This window comes from Nomascus leucogenys, chromosome 18 (genome assembly GCF_006542625.1).
Source record: "Nomascus leucogenys isolate Asia chromosome 18, Asia_NLE_v1, whole genome shotgun sequence".
In the NCBI taxonomy this organism is placed as follows: Eukaryota; Metazoa; Chordata; class Mammalia; order Primates; family Hylobatidae; genus Nomascus; species Nomascus leucogenys.
In genome coordinates, this window is record NC_044398.1 from 98,688,717 (window position 1) to 98,712,036 (window position 23,320).

Sequence of the window (23,320 nt, forward strand, 5' to 3'; positions counted from 1 at the left end):
CCTTAGCACCCAGCATGGCTTAGAATAGGTAAATGAACAAAAAAGAAAAACAAATTTTTAAAAAGGGGGCCGGGCGCAGTGGCTCATGCCTGTTATCCCAGCACTTTGAGATGCTGAGCTGGGTGATCAACAGAGGTCAGGAGTTTGAGACCAGCCTGGCCAACACGGCGAAACCCCATCTCTACTAAAAATACAAAAATTAGCCAGGTGTGGTCACACATGCCTATAAACACAGGTACTTGGGAGGCTGAGGCAGGAGAATTGCTTAAGCCCGGGAGGCAGAGGTTGCAGTGAGCCAAGATTGCACCACTGCACTCCAGCCTGAGCAATAGGGTGAGACTCTGACTGAAAAAAGAAAAAATTTTAAAAAAGGGAAGAAAATGACTGAATAAATAGACGTCTCTGCTGTTTCAATTATTTTTGTAAGTAAATAAAATACAGTAATTGCTACAGCTTTACCTGATCTTTTTACTTCCATGCCTAAAAACTTGAATGGTTCTCTAAATTAAGTCTTTCTCTTAAATTATGTCTCTAGCACTTGCTAAGGGCCTCAAATCAACTGTCATGTGAGTTCAACTCAGCCTCCATCTTTTCAATCTTTTCCCACTCTTGGATCAGGCACCTAACTCTTGAGCTCAGGAAGAGACAAGCCATTCGCTATTCACAGGCCAGGATCTCTGCTTCCTGTCCCCATGCCTCTGTTCATTCCATTACAACCCAATTAAAAAAAAAGACAACCCAGTTAAAAGTGGGCAATGGATCCAAACACACATTTCTCCGAAGACATAGTAATAGCCAACATGCACAAGATGCTCAACATCATTAGTCACCAGGGAAAAAGCAAATCGAAACTCTAATGAGATAGCATTTCATATTCACTAGGGTAGTAATTAAAAAGACAGATGATACTAATAAGTGTTCACTGGGATGTGGAGAAATCATGGACCTCACATGCTGCTGATGGGAATGTAAAATGGCGCAGCTGCTTTGAAAAAGGCTGGCAGCTTCTCAAAAGGTTAAACATCCAGTTACCATATGACTCAGCAACTATACTCCTAAATATCCAAGAGAACTGAAAACATGTCTACACAGAAACTTACATATGAATGTCTATGTAGCAGCACTGTTCATTGATAGCAAAAAGTGGATAATATCCAAATGTCCATCAAACGATGAATAAACAAAATGTGATCAATCCATGCAACAGATTATTTGACCATGAAAAGGGATGAAGTATTGACACAAGCTATAACACAGATGAACCCTGAAAACATTATATGAATGAAAGAAGCCAAGACACACAAAAGGATACATATCGTATGATTCCCTGTATATGAATATTCAGAACAGGCGAATCCGAAGAGGCAGAATGCAGGTTAGCATCTGCCAGGGACCGGGGAGAGAGGACAATGGAAGGGGAGTGCTAATGAATACAGGGTTTCTTTTTGAGGTAATGAAAATGTCCTAAAGTTGACTGTGGTGACAGATGCACAACTCCAGTGAAGTGTGCACTTATAAAAAGCTGCCAATCCTACAATGGTGCCTCCAATATTATTTTATTGGTCAGAGCAAACCAAGGGTCTAGGAAGCAGTGGTGTAGACATCTCGTATACAACTTTACTCAGCTACCCTAACTACCCTAATACACCCTGGGATACGAAAATGGGAATTTCACATCTTCCAGGTTAAGAAAGGGCCAGGCGGAGTGGCTCACGCCTGTAATCCCAGCACTTTGGGAGGCTGAGGCAGGTGGATCACCTAAGGTCAGGAGTTTAAGACCAGCCTGACCAACAAAGTGAAACCCTGTCTCTACCAAAAACACAAAAAAATTAGCCGGGCGTGGTGGCGGGTGCCTGTAGTCCCAGCTACTTGGGAGGCGGAGACAGGAGAATTGCTTGAACCCAGGAGGCAGAGGTTGTGGTGAGCCAAGATTGCACCACTGCACTCCAGCCTAGGCGACGGAGTGAGACTCCATCTCAAAAAAAAAAAAAAAAGAAAGTAAAGGAAGTAATTCTAAACCTATAAACTTTTATCTGGATGCAAAGAATGACTACCTAAAACTTAGACTAGCGTACCTACTGATTCAGAAAATACAGATTAAATTTAATTATGAAAACAGCTCTGGAAAAAAAAAAACTTTTTAAAATGTCTGGTTTGGACTCACCTCTTTTTTCTGAAGCACCAACCTCTATGGCATTGTGCACCGAAAAACAGTCTAGCAAAGTCCAGCTTTATCACACCCTTCTATACTATCAGCTCATGAGACCTATCCATATGGGCACATACGCCGTACTGATCAGGATCAGATGGGATCAACAACATTCCTTCTACAATTTGGTCACCAAAATGTGACTTCCATACAGACCTGATAATAGGCTTTCTTGATCTCTTTCTGGCTGGCATTTCGAGGCACTCCTAATATCTGGTAATAATCTTCTTTGGCCAAAGGGGCACTCGTGTGGAAGGAGGCAGTACAAATGAAAGGGTAATGTTTTGTTCCTAAAAAGGAAAAAACAAAGAAAATCACTCTGGGAATGTTCTCAACAAAAGAAAACTGTGAGTACATGACCCACCAGGCTGTATCTGTGAAGGAACAAACAAACTGATAGGGTTTGGCTGTGTCCCCACCCAGATCTCATCTAGAATTTTAGTTCCCATAATCCCCAAGTGTCATGGGAGGGACCTGATGGGAGGTAATTGAACCACAGGGGCGGTTACCTCCATGCTGGTCTGGCGATAATAAGATCTCACGAGATCTGATAGTTTTATGAGGGGCTTTTCACCCTTTTGCTCATTCTTCCTGCTGCCATGTTAAGAAGGATGTGTTTGCTTCCCCTTCCACCACGATCGCTGAGGCCTCCCCAGCCATGCTGAACTGTGAGTTAATTAAACCTCTTTCCTTTAAAATTCACCCAGTCTTAGGTATGTCTTTATTAGCTGCATGAGAATAGACCAATACACAGGCTATGGCTTTAGGGCTGTTCCCTAATGCACTTCAATAATGGCTAAAGAAGCCACAGTATTCAATTAATATTAAACAATGTCAGAGTATTGGATGAGGCTGATTCTCCTGGCTTATACTACTGGAGTGGTCTCAGTACACCACTAAAGAAATAATACTCCTGACTGGGAGATGATTAAAAAGGGATTCAGCTCCCCACCTTATGCCACATGAGCACTTACCATTTGCTAGGTATTTTCACATTCTCATATTCTTCTGTCACACTTAATGCTTAACAGCTCCCCACTTTCTTTTCCCTCTATCTCGCAGCCTTGGGTATCTACCTAAGGAGCAGTTCTCAAGATTGTGCTCCCTGGACCAACAGCATCATCAGATTGATGAAAATACAGACGTTCAAGCGCTACTCCAGACATTCACCAGAAACTCAGGTCTCCACCCACTAGATGCCAGTAGAGAACTCCCTGTCTCCAGGCATTGCCAAATGTCCCCTGGGAAGTAAAAGTGTCCCCTGCTGAGAACCAGTGACAACTCAATCTAAGATGGTCGGGGAAGAACTTCTAGGCATCAGCTGTTAAGCTGCAGAAACTGGCTGAGCTGCCCAGGAAAGCATTTGCCATTTTCAGTGGAAAACAAGTGGCGGTTACTAACTAGGATGACTTCGTACTTTGGATCTGGATTCACAGCACCTTTTTAAATAGCAAGACACCAACTGCTTAAAAAACAAGGATGTTTTAGTTCATCCGTTTAACAGATAGGAAGAGCAGGTTTTTTTTTTTTTTTTTTTCAGACGGAGTCTCACTCTGTCGCCCAGGGTGGAGTGCAGTGGCGTGATCCTGGCTCACTGCAAGCTCTGCTTCCCGGGTTCACGCCATTCTCCTGCCTCAGCCTCCCAAGCAGCTGGGACTACGGGCACCCGCCACCACGCCCGGATAATTTTTTTGTGTTTTTAGTAGAGACGGGGTTTCACTGTGTTAGCGAGGATGGTCTCGATCTCCTGACCTCGTAATCCGCCTGCCTCGGCCTCCCAAAGTGCTGGGATTACAGGCGTGAGCCACCGTGCTCAGCAGGCTTTTTGTTTCTTTGTTTTTTTGAGACGGAGTTTCGCTCTTGTTGCCCTGACTGGCGTGCAATGGTGCGATTTTGGCTCACTGCAACCTCCGCCTCCTGGGTTCAAGCGATTATCCTGCCTCAGCCTCCCAAGTAACTGGGACTACAGGCGTGTGCCACCACGCCCAGACTGGAAGAGTGTTTTAATAGGTGAAATCTGTTTAAAAAGTGAATAAGCCGGGCCGGGTGTGGTGGCTCATACCTGTAATCCCAGCACTTTGGGAGGCCAAGGTGGGTGGATCACTTGAGGTCCGGAGTTTGAGACCAGCCTGACCAAAATGGAGAAACCCCGTCTCTACTAAAAATACAAAATTAGCTGGGCGTGGTGGCGCATGCCTGTAATCCCAGCTAGTAAGGAGGTTGAAGCAAGAGAATCGCTTGAGCCTGGGAGGCAGAGGTTGCAGTGAGCCAAGATCGCGCCATTGCACTCCAGCCTGGGCAACGAGAGCGAAACTCCATCACAGAAACAAAAAAAGAAATAAAAATAAGCCTGGGCCCAGTGGCTCTCGCCTATAATCCCAGCACTTTGGGAACCTGAGGCGTGAGGATTGCTTGAGCCCAGGAGTTCGAAACCAGCCAGGGCAACAGAGACCCTGTCTCTATTAAAATAAATAAATAAATAGATCAAAGACTTGAACTTATATGGCATACTAGATATGTTTGTAAATAAACTTATGACATGGAAAAAAAGGAGAGACAGAAATAGGCTAAAGAGGACTTTGAATCCATACAGATTTATGCCTATAACTAAACTAGAGACTGTGTATGTGGTGGCAGTGGTGGTTAGAGATGATAACGATTAATGGGGCCTAGGAATAGGAAGGGCCTTAGAGCTATGCTAAGGAGTCTGGATTTTATCCTAAGGGCAATACGGAGCCACTGCAAATGTTAAACAAAGAACCCCTTAGGTTTGCATGAGAAACAACTCTAGGCCGGGCAAGGTGGCTCACGCCTGTTGTAATCCCAGCACTCTGGGAGGCCGAGGCGGGTGGATCACTTGAGGCCAGGAGTTTGAGACCAAGCTGGCCAACACGGTGAAATCTTGTCTCTACTAAAAATACAAAAATTAGCTAGTCATGGTGGCGCACGCCTGTAATCCCAGCTACTTGGGAGGCTGAGGCATGAGAATTGTTTGAACCTGGGAGGCTGAGGTTGCAGTGAGCCAAGATCACGCCATTGCACTCCAGCCTGAGCGACAGAGTAAGACTCCATCTGAAAAAAAAAGAGAAACAACTCTAGGAAGCCTGGGAGACTACTCGAAGTTAATGAGCACAAAACACAACCAGAGGTTGGTTGAGCACATCCAAGTAGGAAGCCAGGTAAAGGATGATCAGACAGGAGAATGAATAGGAATGGTCAAGATACTTAAAGTTAGAAATAGGAAATAAATCCGTGTGTTTGGCACACCCAATACCCTCGGAATACAAAAAGCACACTGGAAGTAGTAGGGGTCAGAAGACCACTTTGTGTTTCTTCAGTCAGACTTGAGAAAACACTAGAGCTGGCCTATTACTGAACTTGTACTCAACCCTCTTTTTATTTCGGAGTAAGGGGTTGCCCTGGCCCAGTCCAGCCTCTCTGTCACCACTCCTTCCAATGCTAGAAGGCTGAGGCTGGTAGTGACCTGTGGCAGCTGTGGCTTCAACACTGTGGGCAGAGAACATGGACTGGAGTTAGTACAGAGATAGTAACGCACAAAACTGCATGTGGATAAAGACAAATCACATTTAATTACAAGATTGATGGCTTCGTTTTTTCTTTTTTTTTGAGACAGAGTCTCACTCTGTCGCCCAGGCTGGAGCGCAGTGGTGTGATCTCGGTTCACTGCAACCTCCGTCTCCCCGGTTCAAGCGGTTCTTCTGCTTTAGCCTCTCAGGTAGCCAGGACTATAGGCGCACACCACCACGCCTGGTTAATTTTTGTATTTTTAGTAGGTAAGAAGTTTCACCACGTTGGCCAGGCTGGTCTCGAACTCCTGACCTCAAGTGATCCGCTGGCCTCGTCCTACCAAAGTGCCGGGATTACAGGCATAAGCCACCATCCCCAGTCTGATGACTTTTGACACTATCCAAAGCGCATCAATGATTAACAATAATTAGAGTTCATTTAATAGACAATTTATCAGATACGACCAGTAAATGTCCTGTCCTTTTTAGAACTCCCCAGAATAAAATAAGCCTCCAAGTCGTTCCAAGAATGGCCAAACCCACTGTCCAACAACTGCTTTTTTTTTTTTTTTGACAGGGAGTTTGGCTCTTGTTGCCCAGGCTGGAGTGCAAAGGCGCGATCTCGGCTCACTGCAACCTCTGCCTCCTGGGTTCAAGCGATTCTTCTGCCTCAGCCTCCCGAGTAGCTGGGATTACAGGAACCCGCCACCACGACTGGCCAATTTTTTCTATTTTTAGTAGAGACAAGCTTTGGCCATCTTGGCCAGGCTGGTCTCAAACTCCTGACCTCGGGTGATCGATCCACCTCCCAAAGTAATGGGATTGCAGGCATGAGCCACCACGCCTGGCCACCAACAACTGCTTTCTTTCTGCTTGGAAGAAAAGTCAGATCTAAAGTGTTGTTACATCATCTTACTACTAGATTTGAAACTAGATTTAAAACAATATCACAGACTAGTGTTTGGAAACTGAGTCGATGACCTTTTTAAATTTTTTTTTTTTTTTTTTTAAGAGACAGGGGTCTCATTATGTTGCCTAGGCCAAATTCAAATTCCTGGACTCCAGCAATCCTCCCACCTCAACCTCCTGAGTAGATAGGACTACAGAGGTTCGCCACCAGATGGCTTCTCAGTTAATGACTTTATTTATTAATTTTTTGGTAGAGAAAGAGTCATACTCTGTCGCCCAGGCTGGAGTGCAGTGGCAACATCATGGCTCACTGCAGGATCAACCTTCTGGGCTCAAGTGATCCTCCCACCTCAGCCTCCCGAGCAGCTGGGACTATAGGCAGTTGCCACCACAGTTGGCTAATTTTTTTTTTTTTTTGAGACACAGTTTCACCCTTGTTGATCAGGCTGGAGTGCAATGGTGCGATCTCGGCTCATGGCAACATCCGACTTTCAGATTCAAGCAATTCTCCTGCCCCAGCCTCCCGAGTACCTGGGTTTACAGGCATGCGCCACCAGGCCTGGCTAATTTTGTATCTTTTGTAGAGACGGGGTTTCTCCATGTTGATCAGGCTGGTCTCAAACTCCTGACCTCAGGTGATCCGCCTGGGTAGGCCTCCCAAAGTGTTGGGATTACAGGCGTGAGCCACCGTGTCCGGCCACAGTCAGCTAATTTTTAAAAATCTTTTTGTAGGCCGGACACGGTGACTCACACCTGTAATCCCAGCACTTTGGGAGGCTGAGGTGCGTGGATCACGAGGTAAAGAGATCGAGACCACCCTGGCCAACATGGTGAAATCCAGTCTCTACTAACAATACAAAAATTAACTGGGAGTGGTGGCACGTGCCTGTAGTCCCAGCTACTCAGCACACTGAGGCAGGAGAATCGCTTGAACCCAGGAGGCAGAGGTTGCGGTGAGCCGAGATCATGGTGAGCTAAGATCACACCACTGCACTCCAGCCTGGCTACAGAGCAAGACTCCGTCTCAAAAAAAAAAAAAAAAAAAAAAAAAAAAAAAAAAATCTTGGCCAGGCGCGGTGGCTCACACCTGTAATCCCAGCACTTTGGGAGGCCGAGGCGGGCGGATCACGAGATCAGGAAATCCAGACCTTCCTGGCTAACACAGTGAAACCCCACCTCTACTAAAAATACAAAAAATTAGCCGGGCGTGGTTGCAGGCGCCTGTAGTCCCGGCTACTCCAGAGGCTGAGGCAGAAGAATGGCCTGAACCCGTGAGGCGGAGCTTGCAGTGAGCTGAGACCACGCTACTGCACTCCAGCCTGGGCGACAGAGCGAGACTCCGTCTCGGGGGGGGGAGACAAAAAAAAAATCTTTTTGTAGAGATGGGATCTGCCTATGTTGCCCAGGCTGGTCCGAAACTGCTGGGCTCATGTGATCCTCCTGCCTCAGCGCCAGCATAGCGCTGGAATTACAGTCGTGAGCCACCCCGCCCAACCACTTGACTCTATCTGTGAAAACAGAATGTACCCTGAAGGATGCCACCTCTCACCTGTGTACACTACCTGATACAAAACTTGCCCATGGCAGGTTATGGGCTCACTTGGGGAACCAGACCGCTAACGGCAGTTCCTTAGTCACAGCCTCACACAAAGCTTAGTGTTTAGTGCCTGTTTCTCTCTTTCACATACATAATAATAATAAATGCTCCCAAATTTGTACAGCTGGAACATGAACAAATTTGGCTTAATAAAACAAGTCACCTAAGGAATTAATATTTGAACAAAAAGATGCAGCCAGATTCTATTTAAAACAACCTTGACATTAGAAAATGTTAGCAAGCTCTAAAAATGGCCACTTTTGCTCATGTTGAAAAATCTAGCCTGGCATGGTGGGTCACACCTATAACCCCAGCACTTTGGGAGGCCAAGGTGGAAGGGTCATTTGAGGCCAGGAGTTTGAAACCAGCCTGGGCAACGTAGTAGGACCATGGCTCTACAAAATAAAAAAAATATGTATGTGTTTAAGAAAAAAATAAACAAAAAAAATCCATCATGACATCTCTCCAAATAATCCAGATGAAACCTAGAAAGAATACTGAACAGACAACTGCTCCTTCCATGAGGTATATAGAAGCAGGGACAGAATTTAAAAATTCATTCTTGGGCCAGGCCTGGTGGCTCACGCCTGTAACTCCAGCACTTTGGGAGGCCAAGGTGGGGGGATCACTTGAAGCCAGGAGTTCAAGACCAGCCTGGCCAACATGGTGAAACCCCATCTCTACTAAAAATATAAAAGCGGACTGGGCATGATGGCTGACACCTGTAATCCCAACACTTTGGGAGGCCAAGGCAGGCGAATCATCTGAGGTCAGGAGTTCAAGACCAGCCTGGCCAACATGGTGAAACCCCGTCTCTACTAAAAATACAAAAATTAGCCAGGCATGGTGGTGGGCACCTGTAATCCCAGCTACTCAGGAGGCTGAGGCAGGAGAATTGCTTGAACCCGGGAGGCGGAGGTTGCAGAGACCTGAGATCACACCACTGCACTCCAGCCCGGGCGACAGAGCAAGACTCCATCTCAAAAAAAAAAAAGTTAGCGGGCACGGTGGCACCCACCTGTAATCCCAGCTATTCGGGAGGCTGAGGCAGGAGAATCGCTTGAATCCGGCAGGCAGAGGCTGCAGTGAGCCAGGATCACATCACTGCAATTCGGCCTGGGCAACAGAGCAAGAGTCCATCTCAAAAATAAAAATAAGGCCGGTCGTGGTGGCTCAAGCCTGTAATCCCAGCACTTTGGGAGGCCGAGGCGGGGGGATCAGAAGGTCAGGAGATTGACACCATCTTGGCTAACACGGTGAAACCCCATCTCTACTTTTTTTTTTTTTTTTTGAGACGGAGTCTTGCTCTGTCACCCAGGCTGGAGTGCACTGGCGCAATCTCGGCTCACTGCAAGCTCCGCCTCCCGGGTTCACGCCATTCTCCTGCCTCAGCCTCTCCGAGTAGCTAGGACTACAGGCGCCCATCACCACGCCCGGCTAATTTTTTGTACTTTTGAGTAGAGACGGGGTTTCACCGTGGTCTCAATCTCCTGACCTCGTGATCCGCCCGCCTCGGCCTCCCAACACGCTGGGATCACAAGCGTGAGCCACCACGCCTGCCCCATCTCTACTAAAAATACAAAAAATTAGCTGGGCACGGTGGCGGGCACCTGTAGTCCCAGCTACTCGGAAGGCTGAGGCAGGAGAATGGCGTGAACCCAGGAGGTAGAGCTTGCAGTGAGCTGAGATAGCGCCACTGAACTCCAGCCTGAGGGACAGATCGAGACTCCGTCTCAAAAAAAAAAAAAAAAAAAAAAAAGTTAATTCTCTTGGCCAGGTGCAGTGGCTGATGCCTGTAATCCCAGCACTTAGGGAAGCGGAAGCAAGCGAATCACTTGAGCCCAGCCTGGGTAACATGGTGAAACCCCATCTACAGAAAACTAGCTGAGTGTGGTGGTGCATGCCTATAGTCCCAGCTACTCAGGAGGCTGAGGATGGAGGATCGATTGAACCTGGGAGGTCAAGATTGCACTGCGTTGTAATTGTGCCTCTGCACCAGTCTGGGCAACAGGAGGCCCTGTCTTTTTTTTTTTTTTTTTTTTTTGAGACGGAGTCTCGCTCTATCGCCCAGGCTGGAGTGCAGTGGCGTGATCTTGGCTCCGCCTCCCGGGTTCATGCCATTCTCCTGCCTCAGCCTCCCAAGTAGGTGGGACTACAGGCGCCCGCCACCGCGCCCGGCTAATTTTTTGTATTTTTAGTACAGATGGGGGTTTCACGTGTTAACCAGGATGGTCTCGATCTCCTGACCTTGTGATCCGCCCATCTCGGCCTCCCAAAGTGCTGGGATTACAGGCATAAACCACCACGCCCAGCCCTGGAGGCCCTATCTTAAAAAATAAATAAATAAACAATCATTCTCTTAACCAAACACACATCCAATCTCTTTGTTCTCTGCCATCTCCTCAGTGCCCAGAACACTGGCTGGCATACAATTGCCCTCAATTAATACCTGTGAATGAATGAATTTTCAAACAGAGGCTCAAAGGGATTAAATAATACACCCCGCTCACACACACTGGGGAAGTTCACCCCTGAAGCCCAGGCTCTTTTCTTTACATTGCATGAAGTAACCACAATCACTGATACTTTAACGACTGTTAACTATGTATTACAAACTGGACTGCAATAGGAAGTTACTTCGTATAAATTATCTTGTCAGGGCCCTTTAATTAATCTTTACAAATTTATAGATAGCTTAAATATCATTTGCACAAATTCTAGAGGACACAAAACTAGCACAATTCAGGTACGTACAACATACAGCACAAAACTCACAGCATAAGAAAACAAGGCTAAGCAGGGCACGGTGGTTCACGCCTGTAATCCCAGCACTATGGGAAGCCAAGGGGGGGCGGATCACCTGAGGTCAGGAGTCTGAGACCAGCCTGGCCAACATAGCAAAATCCCGTCTCTATTACAGATACGAAAATTGGATAGGCGTGGTGGCGCGTGCCTGTAGTCCCAGCTCGTTGGGAGGCTGAGGCAGGATAATCTCTTGAACCCAGGAGGCGGAGGTTGCAGTGAGTCGAGATTGAGCCACTGCACTCGAGCCTGGGCAACAGAGCAAGACTTAGTCTCAAAAAACAAACAAACAAAAAAAAATTAAGAAAATAAAAGAAAACATGACTAAGCACTTCAAGGCTTAATGTAAAATTCAGTGTCATCTCAAGCAATGAAATCAAGCTTCCACCTCTGTGACATTTATAAGTGGTTTAACATCTAAGCCTCAGTATCTTTATAAAACAGAATAACAGTGCCTATCACGTGGAAATGTGATATAAGGGGAAAACCATGCCTGGCCAACAGTAAGTGCTCAAAAATGTCTGACTGTGTTATTATTACAATCACCAACTAAAGACTTCTAAAAAGATTGTTAACTGTGCCCTTCAATTAGCACCACGTGGTAGAAAGAGGGTAAACTATGACATGACAGCTTTGGGTTTGAGACAACTCTTCTAGTCTAACTTCATGACCTTGGGCTGGTCGATTCCTCTGTTGAATCTCAGTTTCTCATTCTTTAAAATGGGGATGACGACAGGCATCTTGCATGGTTGTTGTAACAAAAAGTACCTAGGCCTCTCCGAATGGCAGTTAGCTCTTCCGTTCCGCTACGGGCTAGAAGGTGGAGAGATGGGAAAGGAAGAGGACGAGGGAGCAGCGGCCTCCAGAAATGTTGACAAAGAGCTGAAAGTTCACAATCTACTGGGCGTTTCATCACCGCCGCCGGGGGCTCCACGCTTCTCTCCCTTCCTGGACGGCTGAGTAGCCTCTGGGGCCTCCCCACCACCTGCCTGTCTGTATCTCCGGCAGTTGTGCATCCGGGTCGGAAGACACCCTCCACCCCACTACCCCTGCAGCCGTAGCCACAGCGAGGAGACTCACTCCTTTCTAGGCCCTGAAACCGCCACTCGGGAGTTGGAACCTGCCCTCACCTGTGAGGCTGACACCAGGTCTCAATGTCAGCAGCGCTCGGGGGCCGCGAGGGGTCAGGGAAGATGCAAAGGCGGGGACGCTCAGCTTGCGGCTCAGCCATGCCCCCACCACGCCCTCCCTGGGCGACCGGGCCCCTCTCCCCGATGCAGCCGGCAGCCGCGGGGTCCCCACAGCCACCAGCAACCAGCGTGGGGAGCGCCGCGCAGCCATCTTGGCCCGGGGACACTGCGCCTGCGCCGCCCGGCTCTAGGTGGCCTCGCGGGAACGGCGGGTGCGCGTAGAGGCGCATGCGTCGGGCGTGCGCAGCCGCACCGTACGTGTAGCCGCATCCAACGCGCCTTCCGGGTAGCCATCGCCTTTGCTCTGAAGAGTGTGGTTTGGTAGACTTGCCCTGCAGAACCTCGTTATTCTGTGCTAGACAACCAATGAGTGTACCTTTTCGGTGTAAGGACGTAGTTGAATGTAGCCGAACTTAATAGGTCCGAGGGTTCTGGCTAAGGGCGAGACTACAAGTCCCGGCATACAACGCGGCCTTCCGTCGCGCCGCTCCCAGCACGTAGAGCGTGGTTCCCTCCTGCTGACCCTGAGACTTACGACGAATTGCGTGAGTTTTACTCATGCCGTCTTCGCGCGCTTCTAGTAAATCTTCACCGCTACCTCCAAATCTTGGCTGCAGTCTCACTTTCTCTTAGGCTGATTCCCCACCCGCCTTCTCTAACAAGACTCCGTTCTCTCCTTTTTTTTTTTTTTTTTTTTTTGACAGTCTCGCTCTGTCGCCGAGCTGCAGTGCAGTGGCGCGATCTCGACTCACTGCAACCTCTTCCTCCCAGGTTCAAGCAATTCTCTGCCTCAGGCTCCCGAGTAGCAGAGATTACAAGCGCGTGCCACCACGCCCGGCTAATTATTTTGTATTTTTAGTAGAGATGAGATTTCACCATCTTGGTCAGGCTGGGTCTTGAACTCCTGACCTCGTGATGCACCCGCCTCGGCCTCCCAAAGTGCTGGGATTACAGGCGAGAGCCACCGCGCCGACCTCAGCTCTCTGCTTAAGCGTGTTAGCCTTCTCCAAACCTGCAGTGAACTTGCTGGTTCAGAATGAGAGCCGTGCTGCCCAAAAACTAAATTAGTAAAACTTGTGAGCGCCTACTGTGTGTCATGCATGTTCTAGAATATCAGGGATACAATGATGCATGATACACCATCCCTGCTGGGGAGGAGCAAACAATGACTCGAGAGATGCTCCTTAGCAACTAACAATGTTAAATGCTATCACAGGAATAAGCACTGTTACCGGCACACAAGGTGAAGATTCCAATTCTAAAATGGGGAGAGGAAGTTTGGAATGTCAGGGCTTCTAAGAGGTAAGATTCCAATTGAACATCGATGAAAAGTGTGTCAGGTAGGGATGGAGTATTCCAAGTAGCCTGAACTTCAGAAACATGTCTAAGATATGAAAGTGTTTGCGTTCTTTGCTTAAGCCCTAAATTTAAGAGTATGTGATGAGGCTGGTCGCGGTGACTCACGCCTGTAATCCCAGCACTTTGGGAGGCCGAGATGGCGGATCACGAGGTCAGGAGTGTGAGACCAGCCTGGCCAACATAGTGAAACCCCGTCTCTACTAAAAATACAAAAATTAGCCAGGCATGGTAGCACGCACCTGTAGTCCCAGCTACTCGGGAGGCTGAGGCAGGAGACTCGCTTGAACCCAGGAGGTGGAGGTTGCGGTGAGCCAAGATCGCGCCGCTGCACTCCAGCCTGGGCGAAAGAGAGAAACTCCATCTCAAAAAAAAAAAAAAAAAAGTGGCGGGGCGCGGTGGCTCACACCTATAATCCCAGCACTTTGGGAGGCCGAGGCGGGCGGATCACCTAAGGTCCGGAGTTCGAGACCAGCCTCACCAACATAGAGAAACCCCGTCTCTACTAAAAATACAAAATTAGCCGGGCGTGGTGGCGCATGCCTGTAATCCCAGCTACTCCGGAGGCTGAGGCAGGAGAATGGCTTGAACCCGGGAGGTGGAGGTTGCTGTGAGCCGAGATCGCGCCATTGCCCTCCAGCCTGGGCAACAAGAGCGAAACTCCGTCTCAAAAAAAAAAAAAAGAAAAGAAAAAAGTATGTGATGAGATGAGGGTAAGAAGGGAGACCTGAGGTGGTTAGTCTTGCAAAGGACTTTCAATTTTCACCCTCCCACCATCATAACCACCTCAAGCAGTAGGAAAAAAACCTGAGGATTCTTCGTTGGGTTTAAAACAATCTGTGCTCATAAATCTTCGCCCCCATCCCCAAAGCCTGGGAATCTGTGATACTCCCCCTCCGCCCTACTCCTAGCATTGTACACCAAATTTTTGTGTATGTAGATGTTAATTTGGGTAGATACCCATAGCTTTCGTCAGTCAAATTCTCCACAGGCATTGAGACTCGAAGATTAAAAACCACCAGTCCTGCCAGGCGAGGTGGCTCACGCCTGTAATCCCAGCACTCTGGGAGGCTTAGGCAGGCGGATCACCTGAAGTCAGCAGTTTGAGACTAGCCTGACCAACACGGAGAAACCCCGTCTCTACTAAAAATGCAAAATTAACGAGGTGTGGTGGTACATGCCTGTAATCCCAGCTACTCGGGAAGCTGAGGCAGGAGAATCGCTTGAACCCAGGAGGCAGAGGTTGCGGTGAGCCGAGATCGCGCCATTGCACTCCAGCCTGGGCAACAAGAGTGAAACTCCCTCTCAAAAAATATATATATATAATAAATAAGTTAATAAATAAATAAAACCACCAGTCCTTTGAAGAACAGTGACCAAGCTATTGTAAATTGCAAGTAATCGTTGAAGAGAGTTTGGGCTATGGAATGGAGAGGACTGAGATGAACAAGGGTGTTGGGAGGTGAGCAAGAGTGCCTTTAATACATTCAGCAAATACTTAAATGACCAGCATAGTGATCATAGTGGGCCGGACGCAATGGCTCACACCTGTAATCCCAGCACTCTGGGAGGCTGAGGTGGGCGGATCACCTGAGGTCAGGAGTTCAAGACCAGCCTGGCCAACACGATGAAACCCTTTCTCTACTAAAAATACAAAAATTAGCTGGGAATGGTGGCAGGCACCTGTAATCCCAGCTACTCGGGAGGCCGAGGCAGGAGAATTGCTTGAACCCGGGAGGCGGAGGTTGCAGTGAGCTGAGATAGTGCCACTGCACTCCAGCCTGGGCAACAGGGTGAGACTTTGTCTCAAAAAAAAAAAAAGATATGGGTTCTGACTGGGCGCGGTGGCTCATGCCTGTAATCCCAGCGCTCTGGGAGGCCGAGGAGGGTGGATCACGACGTCAAGAGTTCAAGACCAGTCTGGCCAACATAGTTAAACCCCGTCTCTACTAAAAATACAAAAATTAGCGAGGCATGGTGGCACGTGCCTTTATTTCCAGCTACTTGGGAGGCTGAGGCAGGAGAATTGCTTGAACACAGGAGGCAGAGGTTGCAGTGAGCCAAGATCGCGCCACTGCACTCCAGCCTGGGCAACAAGATCAAAACTCCGTCTCAAACAAAGAAAGAGTATGGGTTCTGGCCGGGCGCGGTGGCTTACGCCTGTAATCCCAGCACTTTGGGAGGCCGAGGCGGGTGGATCATGAGGTCAGGAGATTGAGACTATCCTGGCTAACATGGTGAAACCTCGTCTCTACTAAAAAAATACAAAAAAATTAGCCTGGCCTGGTGGCGGGCGCCTGTAGTCCCAGCTACTTGGGAGGTTGAGGCAGGAGAATGGCGTGAACCCGGGAGGCAGAGCTTGCAGTGAGCCGAGATTGCACCACTGCACTCCAGCCTGGGCCACAGAGTGAGACTCCGTCTCAAAAAAAAAAAAAAAAAAAAGAAAGAGTATGGGTTCTGTGGCCAGGCGTGGTGGCTCACACCTGTAATCTTAGCATTTTGGGAGGCTGAGGCAGGCGGATCACCTGAGGTCAAGTGTTGGAGACTAGCCTGGCCAAATGGCGAAACCTCGTCTCTACTGAAAATATGACAGTTAGCTGGGCATGATGGCGGGCGCCTATAATCCCAGCTACTCGGGAGGCTGAGGCAGGAGAATTGCTTGAATCCAGGAGATGGAGTTTGCAGTGAGCCAAGATTGCGCCACTGCACTCCAGCCTGGGCGACAGAGTGAGAATCTGTCTCAAAAACAAAGAGAAAAAGAGTATGGGTTCTGTGCCAGGCATGGTGGCTCATGCCTGTCAATCCCTGCACCTTGGGAGGCCGAGGCAGGAGGATCACTTGGGCCCAGGAGTTCAAGACCAGCCTTGGCAACATAGCAAGACCTCATCTTTACAAAAAAAATTTTTTTAATTGGCCGGGCATGGTGGCGCATGCTTGTGGTCCCAGTTATTTGGGAGGCCGAGGTGGGCGGACCACTTCAGTCCAGGAGTTCAAGGCTACAGTGAGCTATGATAGTGCCACTGCATTGCAGTCTGAGCAACAGAGCAAGACACTTTCTCAAAAAAAAAAAAAGAGTATAGCTCTGGAGTCAGACTGCCTGGGATTGAATTCTAGCTGTGCCACTTACCATGTGTGCGTCCTTGGGCAACTTACTTTACTCTGCTCTTCTGTTTCCTTTTCTCTAGAATGGGGACATAGGCCGGGCATGGTGGCTCACACCTGTAATCCCAGCATTTTGAGAGGCTGAGGTGGGAGGATTGCTTGAGCCTGGGAGGCTAAGGCTGCAGTGGGCCATGATTGTGCCACCGTACTCCAGCCTGGGTGACAAATGGAGACCATATGTCAAATAAATAAATGAGGACTTTTTTTTTTTTTGAGATGGAGTCTCGCTCTGTTGCCCAGGCTGGAGTGCAGTGGCGCAATCTCGGCTCATTGCAAGCTCCGCCTCCTGGGTTCACGCCATTCTCCTGCCTCAGCCTTTCTGAGTAGCTGGGACTACAGGTGTCCGCCACCACACCCGGCTAATTTTTTTGTATTTTTAGTAGAGACGGGGTTTCACCGTGGTCTCGATCTCCTGACCTCGTGATCCGCCTGCCTTGGCCTCCCAAAGTGCTGCGATTACAAGCGTGAGCCATCGCGCCCAGCCATGAGGACTTAATAGTAATGACCTCGGCCAGGCATGGTGGCTCACGCCTGTAATCCCAGCACTTTGGGAGGCCGAGGTGGGGGGATCACCTGAGGTTCAAGAGCAGCCTGGCCAACATGGTGAAACCCCGTCTCTACTAAAAAGTACAAAAATTGCTGGGCGTGGTGGCTCATGCCTGTAATCCTAGCACTTTGGGAGGCCAAGGCAGGTGGATCACCTGAGGTCAGGAGTTCAAGACCAGCCTGGGCCACTTGGTGAAACTCTGTCGCTACAGAAATACAAAAATGAGCCAGGCATAGCAGCACGTGCCTATAATCCCAGCTACTTGGGAGGCTGAGGCACGGGAATCACTTGAACCCAGGAGGCAGAGGCTGCAGTGAGCTGAGATTGCACCACTGCACTCCAGCCTGGGCAACAGAGTGAGACTTTGTCTCAAAAAAAAAAAAAAAAAAATTCACCAGGCATGGTGGCGCGCACCTGTAGTCCCAGTTACTGGGGAGACTGAGGCAGGAGAATCACTTGAACCTGGGAGGCGGAGGTTGCAGTGAGCTGAGATCACGCCACTGCATTCCAGCCTGCACAACACAGCAAGACTCTGTCTCAAAACGAAACAAAACAAAAAATAGTAATGACCTCAAAGGGTCGTCTGAGTGAAATAACTATGTAAAGGCTTCCTATAGTACTTGATGCATAGCCAGTGCTCAATCTGTGTTGGCCCCATGTGCCAGGCTCTACTAAACACTGAGGATACTAAGAACTCAGACAGAGTTACTTACTCACAGGGAGCCCAAAACTTAGGGGAAATGGGGGTTGGGGAAAAGTTGCTGGTTGAGAAGAACAACTTTCAAGAATAGAAGCTGAGAACAAGAGCCCAAAGGACTTTGATTTACTGCCTCAGAGTGAGTTAGGAACTAGAGGAGAGCTCAGTAATATGAAAACTGTCACCGTTGTAACTTCTCCTTTTTTTTTTTTTTTTGTATTTTCGTTTATCCCCCATCTATTTCCCCATAGTGATGAACAGTAAAAATCGTCTACATTGAAATGGTGTGTGTGTTCTGGTTTTCAGGGATAGCAGGAAGGCTGATTGTCGGGGAACCAGCATTTTCTGTTATGAAGCAGAGAACTCTTAAGGAGTGGAGTGGATGATGGTAATTACCAAAAGAAAGGACAAAGTCCTTGGGATCTGCCACACAGAAGAAAGAAAAACATGGGAAAGACTCCCAGCTGAGAGCAGCCTAGGCCTATGCCTGGTCTCTTTTTGGTTAGACTTTATTTTATTTTATTTTTTTTTTTGACACAGTGTTTTGCTCTTGTTGTCCAGGCTGGAGTGCGATGGCGCAATCTTGACTCACCACAACCTCCACCTCCTGGGTTCAAGCGATTCTCCTGCCTCAGCCTCCTGAGTAGCTGGGATTACAGGCATGCGCCACCGCACCCGGCTAATTGTGTGTATTTTTTGATACAGATGGGGTTTCGCCATGTTGGCCAGGCTGGTCTCGAACTCCTGACCTCAAGTGATCTGCCCGCCTCAGTCTCCCAAAGTGCTGAGATTACAGGCATGAGCCACTGTTCCCTGGCTTTGTTTTCTATTTTGATATGAGCACAACCCTATGAGGTAGGTAGTGGGAGGACTATTCCCATTTTCACAAATGGACACCAACCTGCCCACAAAGAAAAAAAACAACAATAAAATAAGCTCTGAAAGATGAAAAGACTTGTCCAAGGCCACATAGCTAGTAAGTGAGTGAATCAAGACCCAAGCCCAGGTCTTCTCACAATAAAACCGTGTTTTTTTTCCTTTAAACCACGTGCCTATCAGTCGTCATTGTGATCAGTATCTCCCAGGCATATGGCTCTTGAGAGTTTCTGAAGTACTTTCTCATGCTTATTTTCATTTGCTTTTCACAACAAAAGAGAGGCAGGGCAAGCATTTATTACTACTGTGGGTACAAACTGCCGCCCTGCCTTTCAAGGACTTCTGCTGCAACTGGACACAAAAGGATCCATCCCAGGCTTGTTGCCAAAGACTGCAGAAGCCACAGGCTATACCTATCCACAGTGCCAGTCAGAATATGACCCCGTGTTCTCCAGGCAGAAGCTCAAAAATGTGAGCTTTAAGGAGAAACCGGCCAGGTGCAGTGGCTCATGCTTGTAATCCTAGCACTTAGGGAGGCCGAGGTGGGCAGATAGCCTGAGCTCAGGAGTTTGAGACCAGCCTGGGCAAGATGGCGAAATCCCATATCTACGAAAAATATAAAAATTACCCAGGCATGGTGGTATGCACCTGTAATGCCAGCTACTCAAGAGGCTGAGGCAGGAGAATCGCTTGAATCCAGGAGACAGAGGCTGCGGTGAGCTGAGATCGCGCCACTGCACTGCCTTGGTGACAGAGACTCTGTCTCAAAAGAAAAAAAAAAGAGAAACAAATGTTACTTGCAAAGGGAACACAAAGTCGTAAGCGTTTCCCCCTCCATACTTTCATTTCACTAGACCAGCAATTCCACCAAGCCGTTTCCCCATCTCCTGAGCTGTAGATATCTGTGAGAGCTCGGAAGGAGTTTAATGGTGCTCCCCGAAGTGCTAGGCTGAAGGCAATGGGAGACAAGATGGTCTCCGTGATTTCTTGCTGAAACCACTGATCATTTGAAGTATAATGGGACTGGCCAAGTTCATGGCTGCCAATGGCTGCAACTCTCCCACGTAAGCTCAGAGCTCTTTTACAGAGGGCAGAAGAGCTTGAGCCCAGCTCTTCAGGGGCATGATTTCTCTAAGTGTAGCATTTTCTTTACTTCACAGGGAGTATAGGACAATTCCAAGTGGGTGAGCAGTGTGTGGTCCAGATGTTCTGGTCTGTGATATCTGTAGCAGGTGCAGTTCCCTATGAAAGGGGATGAGCTGTGCCTCGGTCGCCTAGGATCCAGTGGGACCACTGTCCTGATGATTCTCTTTTTTCATTATTATTTTTTTGAAACAAAATCTCACTTTTGTCCCCCAGGCTGGAGTGCAATGGCCTGATCTCGGCTCATTGCAACCTCCGCCTCCCGGGTTCAAGTGATTCTCCTGCCTCAGCCTCCTGAGTAGCTGGGATTATAGGCGCCTGCCACCACACCTGGCTAATTTTTGTATTTTTAGTAGAGATGGGGTTTCACCATGGTGGCCAGGCTGGTCTTGAACTCCTGACCTCAGGTGATCCACCCACCTCGGCCTCCCAAAGTGCTGGGATTACAGGCGTGAGCCACTGTGCCTAGCCACTTGATGATTTTCTTTTTTTCTTTTTTTTTTGAGACAGTCTCGCCCGTCACCCAAGCTGGAGTGCAATGGCGTGATCTCGGCTCACTGCAACCTCTGCCTCCTGGGTTCAAGCAGTTCTCTGCCTCAGCCTCCCAAGTAGCTGGGATTACAAGCACCCACCACCACGCCCAGCTAATTTTTGTATTTTTAGGAGAGACGGGGTTTCACCATCTCGGCCATGCTGGTCTTGAACTCCTGATCTCGTGATCCACCCACCCTGGCCTCCCAAAGTGCTGGGATTACAGGCGTGAGCCACCGGGCCCGGCCAACATGATGATTTTCTAAAAACCTTTTTGGACTGGGCGCAGTGGCTTATGCCTCTAATCCCAGCACTTTGGGAGGCTGAGGCAGGTGGATCACTTGAGGTCAAGAGTTTGAGAACAGCCTGGTCAACATGGCAAAACCCCATCTCTACTAAAAATACAAAAATTAGGAGTAGTGGTGCACGCCTGTAATCCCAGCTGCTTGGGAGGCTGAGGCAGGAGAATTGCTTGAACTCAGGAGGTGAGGTTGCAGTGAGCTGAGATGACACCACTACACTCCAGCCTGGGCAACAGAGTGAGACTCTGTGTCAAAACAAACAAACAAAAACCTTTTCAATAAACCACAAGTGACTTTGGCTCACAGTAAATATACTTCTGCCCAAACTAAGATAAAATGTAAGCATTGATTTTCAGACCTTAGAAATGCAAGAATCAGCTGGGTGCATTGGCTCATTCCTATAATCCCCACACTTTGGCAGGCCAAGTGGGAGGATTGCTTGAGTCTCGTTCGAGACCAGCCTGGGCGATAGAATTAGACCTCATCTCTACAGAACATTTTTAAAAATTAAAAAATAAAAAAATTAGGTGGGAGTGTTGGCTTGCACCTGTAGTTCCAGGAGGCTGAGGTGGGAGGTTCAATCACCTGAGCCCAGAAGACAGAGGTTGCGGTGAGTCAAGATTGCACTGCAGCAGTACAATCAGGGCAATGGAGTGAGAACTTGTTTCAAAAAAAAAAAAAAGAAAAGAAAAGAAAAGAAATGCAAGAATCTCGGCCGGGCGCGGTGGCTCAAGCCTGTAATCCCAGCACTTTGGGAGGCCGAGGTGGGCGGATCACGAGGTCAGGAGATCGAGACCATCCTGGCTAACACGGTGAAACCCCGTCTCTACCAAAAATACAAAAAAAAATTAGCCGGGCGTGTTGGTGGGCGCCTGTAGTCCCAGCTACTCGGGAGGCTGAGGCAGGAGAATGGTGTGAACCCAGGAGGCAGAGCTTGCAGTGAGCCGAGATCGTGCCATTGCACTCCAGCCTGGGGGACAGAGAAAGACTCCGTCTCAAAAAAAAAAAAAAAAAAAAGAAATGCAAGAATCTCTATTTTAAAGGAAAAAAAGTCTGGGCACGGTGGCTCACACCTGTAATCCTAGCACTTTGGGAGGCCAAGGCAGGCGGATCACTTTGGGAGGCCAGGCAGTTCAAGACCAGCTTGGCCAATGTGGTGAAACCCCGTTTTGTTTGTTTATTTTTTTGAGATGGAGTCTTGCTGTGTTACCAGGCTGGAGTGTAATGGCGCCATCTTGGCTCACTGCAACCTCCGCCTCCCAGGTTCAAGCGATTCCCCTGCCTCAACCTCCCAAGTAGCTGGGACTACAGGCATGTGCTACCACGCCTGGCTAAGTGTGTGTGTGTGTGTGTGTGTGTGTGTGTGTGTGTGTGTTTTAGTAGAGATGAGGTTTCACCATGTTGGCCAGGATGGTCTTGATTTCCTGACCTCATCATCCACCGGCCTCGTCCTCCCAAAGTGCTGGGATTACACGTGTGAGCCACTGCGCCTGGCTGGTAAAACCCTGTTTCTACTAAAAATAAAAAAATTAGCCAGGCGTGGTGGCCCATTCCTGTAATCCCAGCTACTCGGGAGGCTGAGGCAGGAGAATCGCTTAAACCCGGGAGGCGGAGGTTGCAGTGAGCCGAGATTGCCGCCATTGCACTCCATCCTGGGTGACAAGAGCGAAACTTCGTCTCAAAAAAATAAATAATAATGGCCGGAGTCCAGAGAGTGACCATTTGTCTCACATGTTCTCAGATCCTTTCTGGCTGAAGAGAGTGATTTCATGAGAGTTCAGAGTATGCCGGCTGCCACAAACTTAAGCAGAATAAATAACTTTCTGAATTGCAAAGTTGAACTGGGAGGGCCTCCGATATTCCTCCCAGTCCCATGAACCTTTGAATAATCAGCTTTGTTTCTTTATACTCCTAGTAATGCAGACAACTCCACTTTTTGTCTTAAGGATACTAGAAGACACCTCTCTACCCTGAATGGCTGTCCGTCAAATGGCAGGTCAAATTCCAGCAAAACAATGATGTCTGGTTAGTCTGCTGCCTGGCATTGGTGATTTGGATTTCACAAGTCCTGTTTTCAAGAATAATTAATAACAAACAAGAATTTGAGAGTTCATTGTAATGAGGCCCTCATTCTGGAAAACTCAAAAACAATTCATGCAACTGAAGGAAGTAACATTAGCAGAAAGAAAAAGGGCTTCGTGATGAAGAAGAGGGCAAAAACCTTGCAGAAAAGCCTGGAAGAGTCTCACGATGCGTCCCAATTTTTCACTGTCATGCCAATGAAAGAAGTTTCCAACCTGCTGTCACTTAATCTTCTGGGAAATCAGTGATTTCCACAAATCAGAGTTTCAGTGGGAGAGGGATAAATGAGGCCGGCTTCAATGTCAACAAACTCCTTAGATCTAGTTATCTGTCCCCGAACTGACTATTCATTAAAATGCATATTGAAAACATTTTTTTGGCTGGGCACTG

At 48.2% G+C, this 23,320-nt stretch overlaps 1 protein-coding gene across 4 annotated transcripts in view; it reads right to left on the reverse strand.

The window, feature by feature from the left end:
- The window catches only part of DNAJA3 (DnaJ heat shock protein family (Hsp40) member A3), a 33,520-nt gene extending 21,059 nt beyond the window's left edge, over positions 1 to 12,461 (reverse strand). For 3 of the 4 annotated variants that reach the window (XM_030798835.1, XM_030798833.1, XM_030798834.1), the window contains exons 1-2: positions 12,175 to 12,461; positions 2,366 to 2,499 (exon numbers count right to left, since the gene is read on the reverse strand). In XM_030798835.1, the coding sequence (XP_030654695.1) occupies positions 2,366 to 2,499; positions 12,175 to 12,385 (345 nt within the window). In that variant the 5' untranslated portion in view covers positions 12,386 to 12,461. The remainder of the gene's footprint in view (positions 1 to 2,365; positions 2,500 to 12,174) is intronic. The other variant, XM_030798836.1, reaches the window with a different exon arrangement.
- Between the last annotated feature and the right edge of the window lie 10,859 nt (positions 12,462 to 23,320).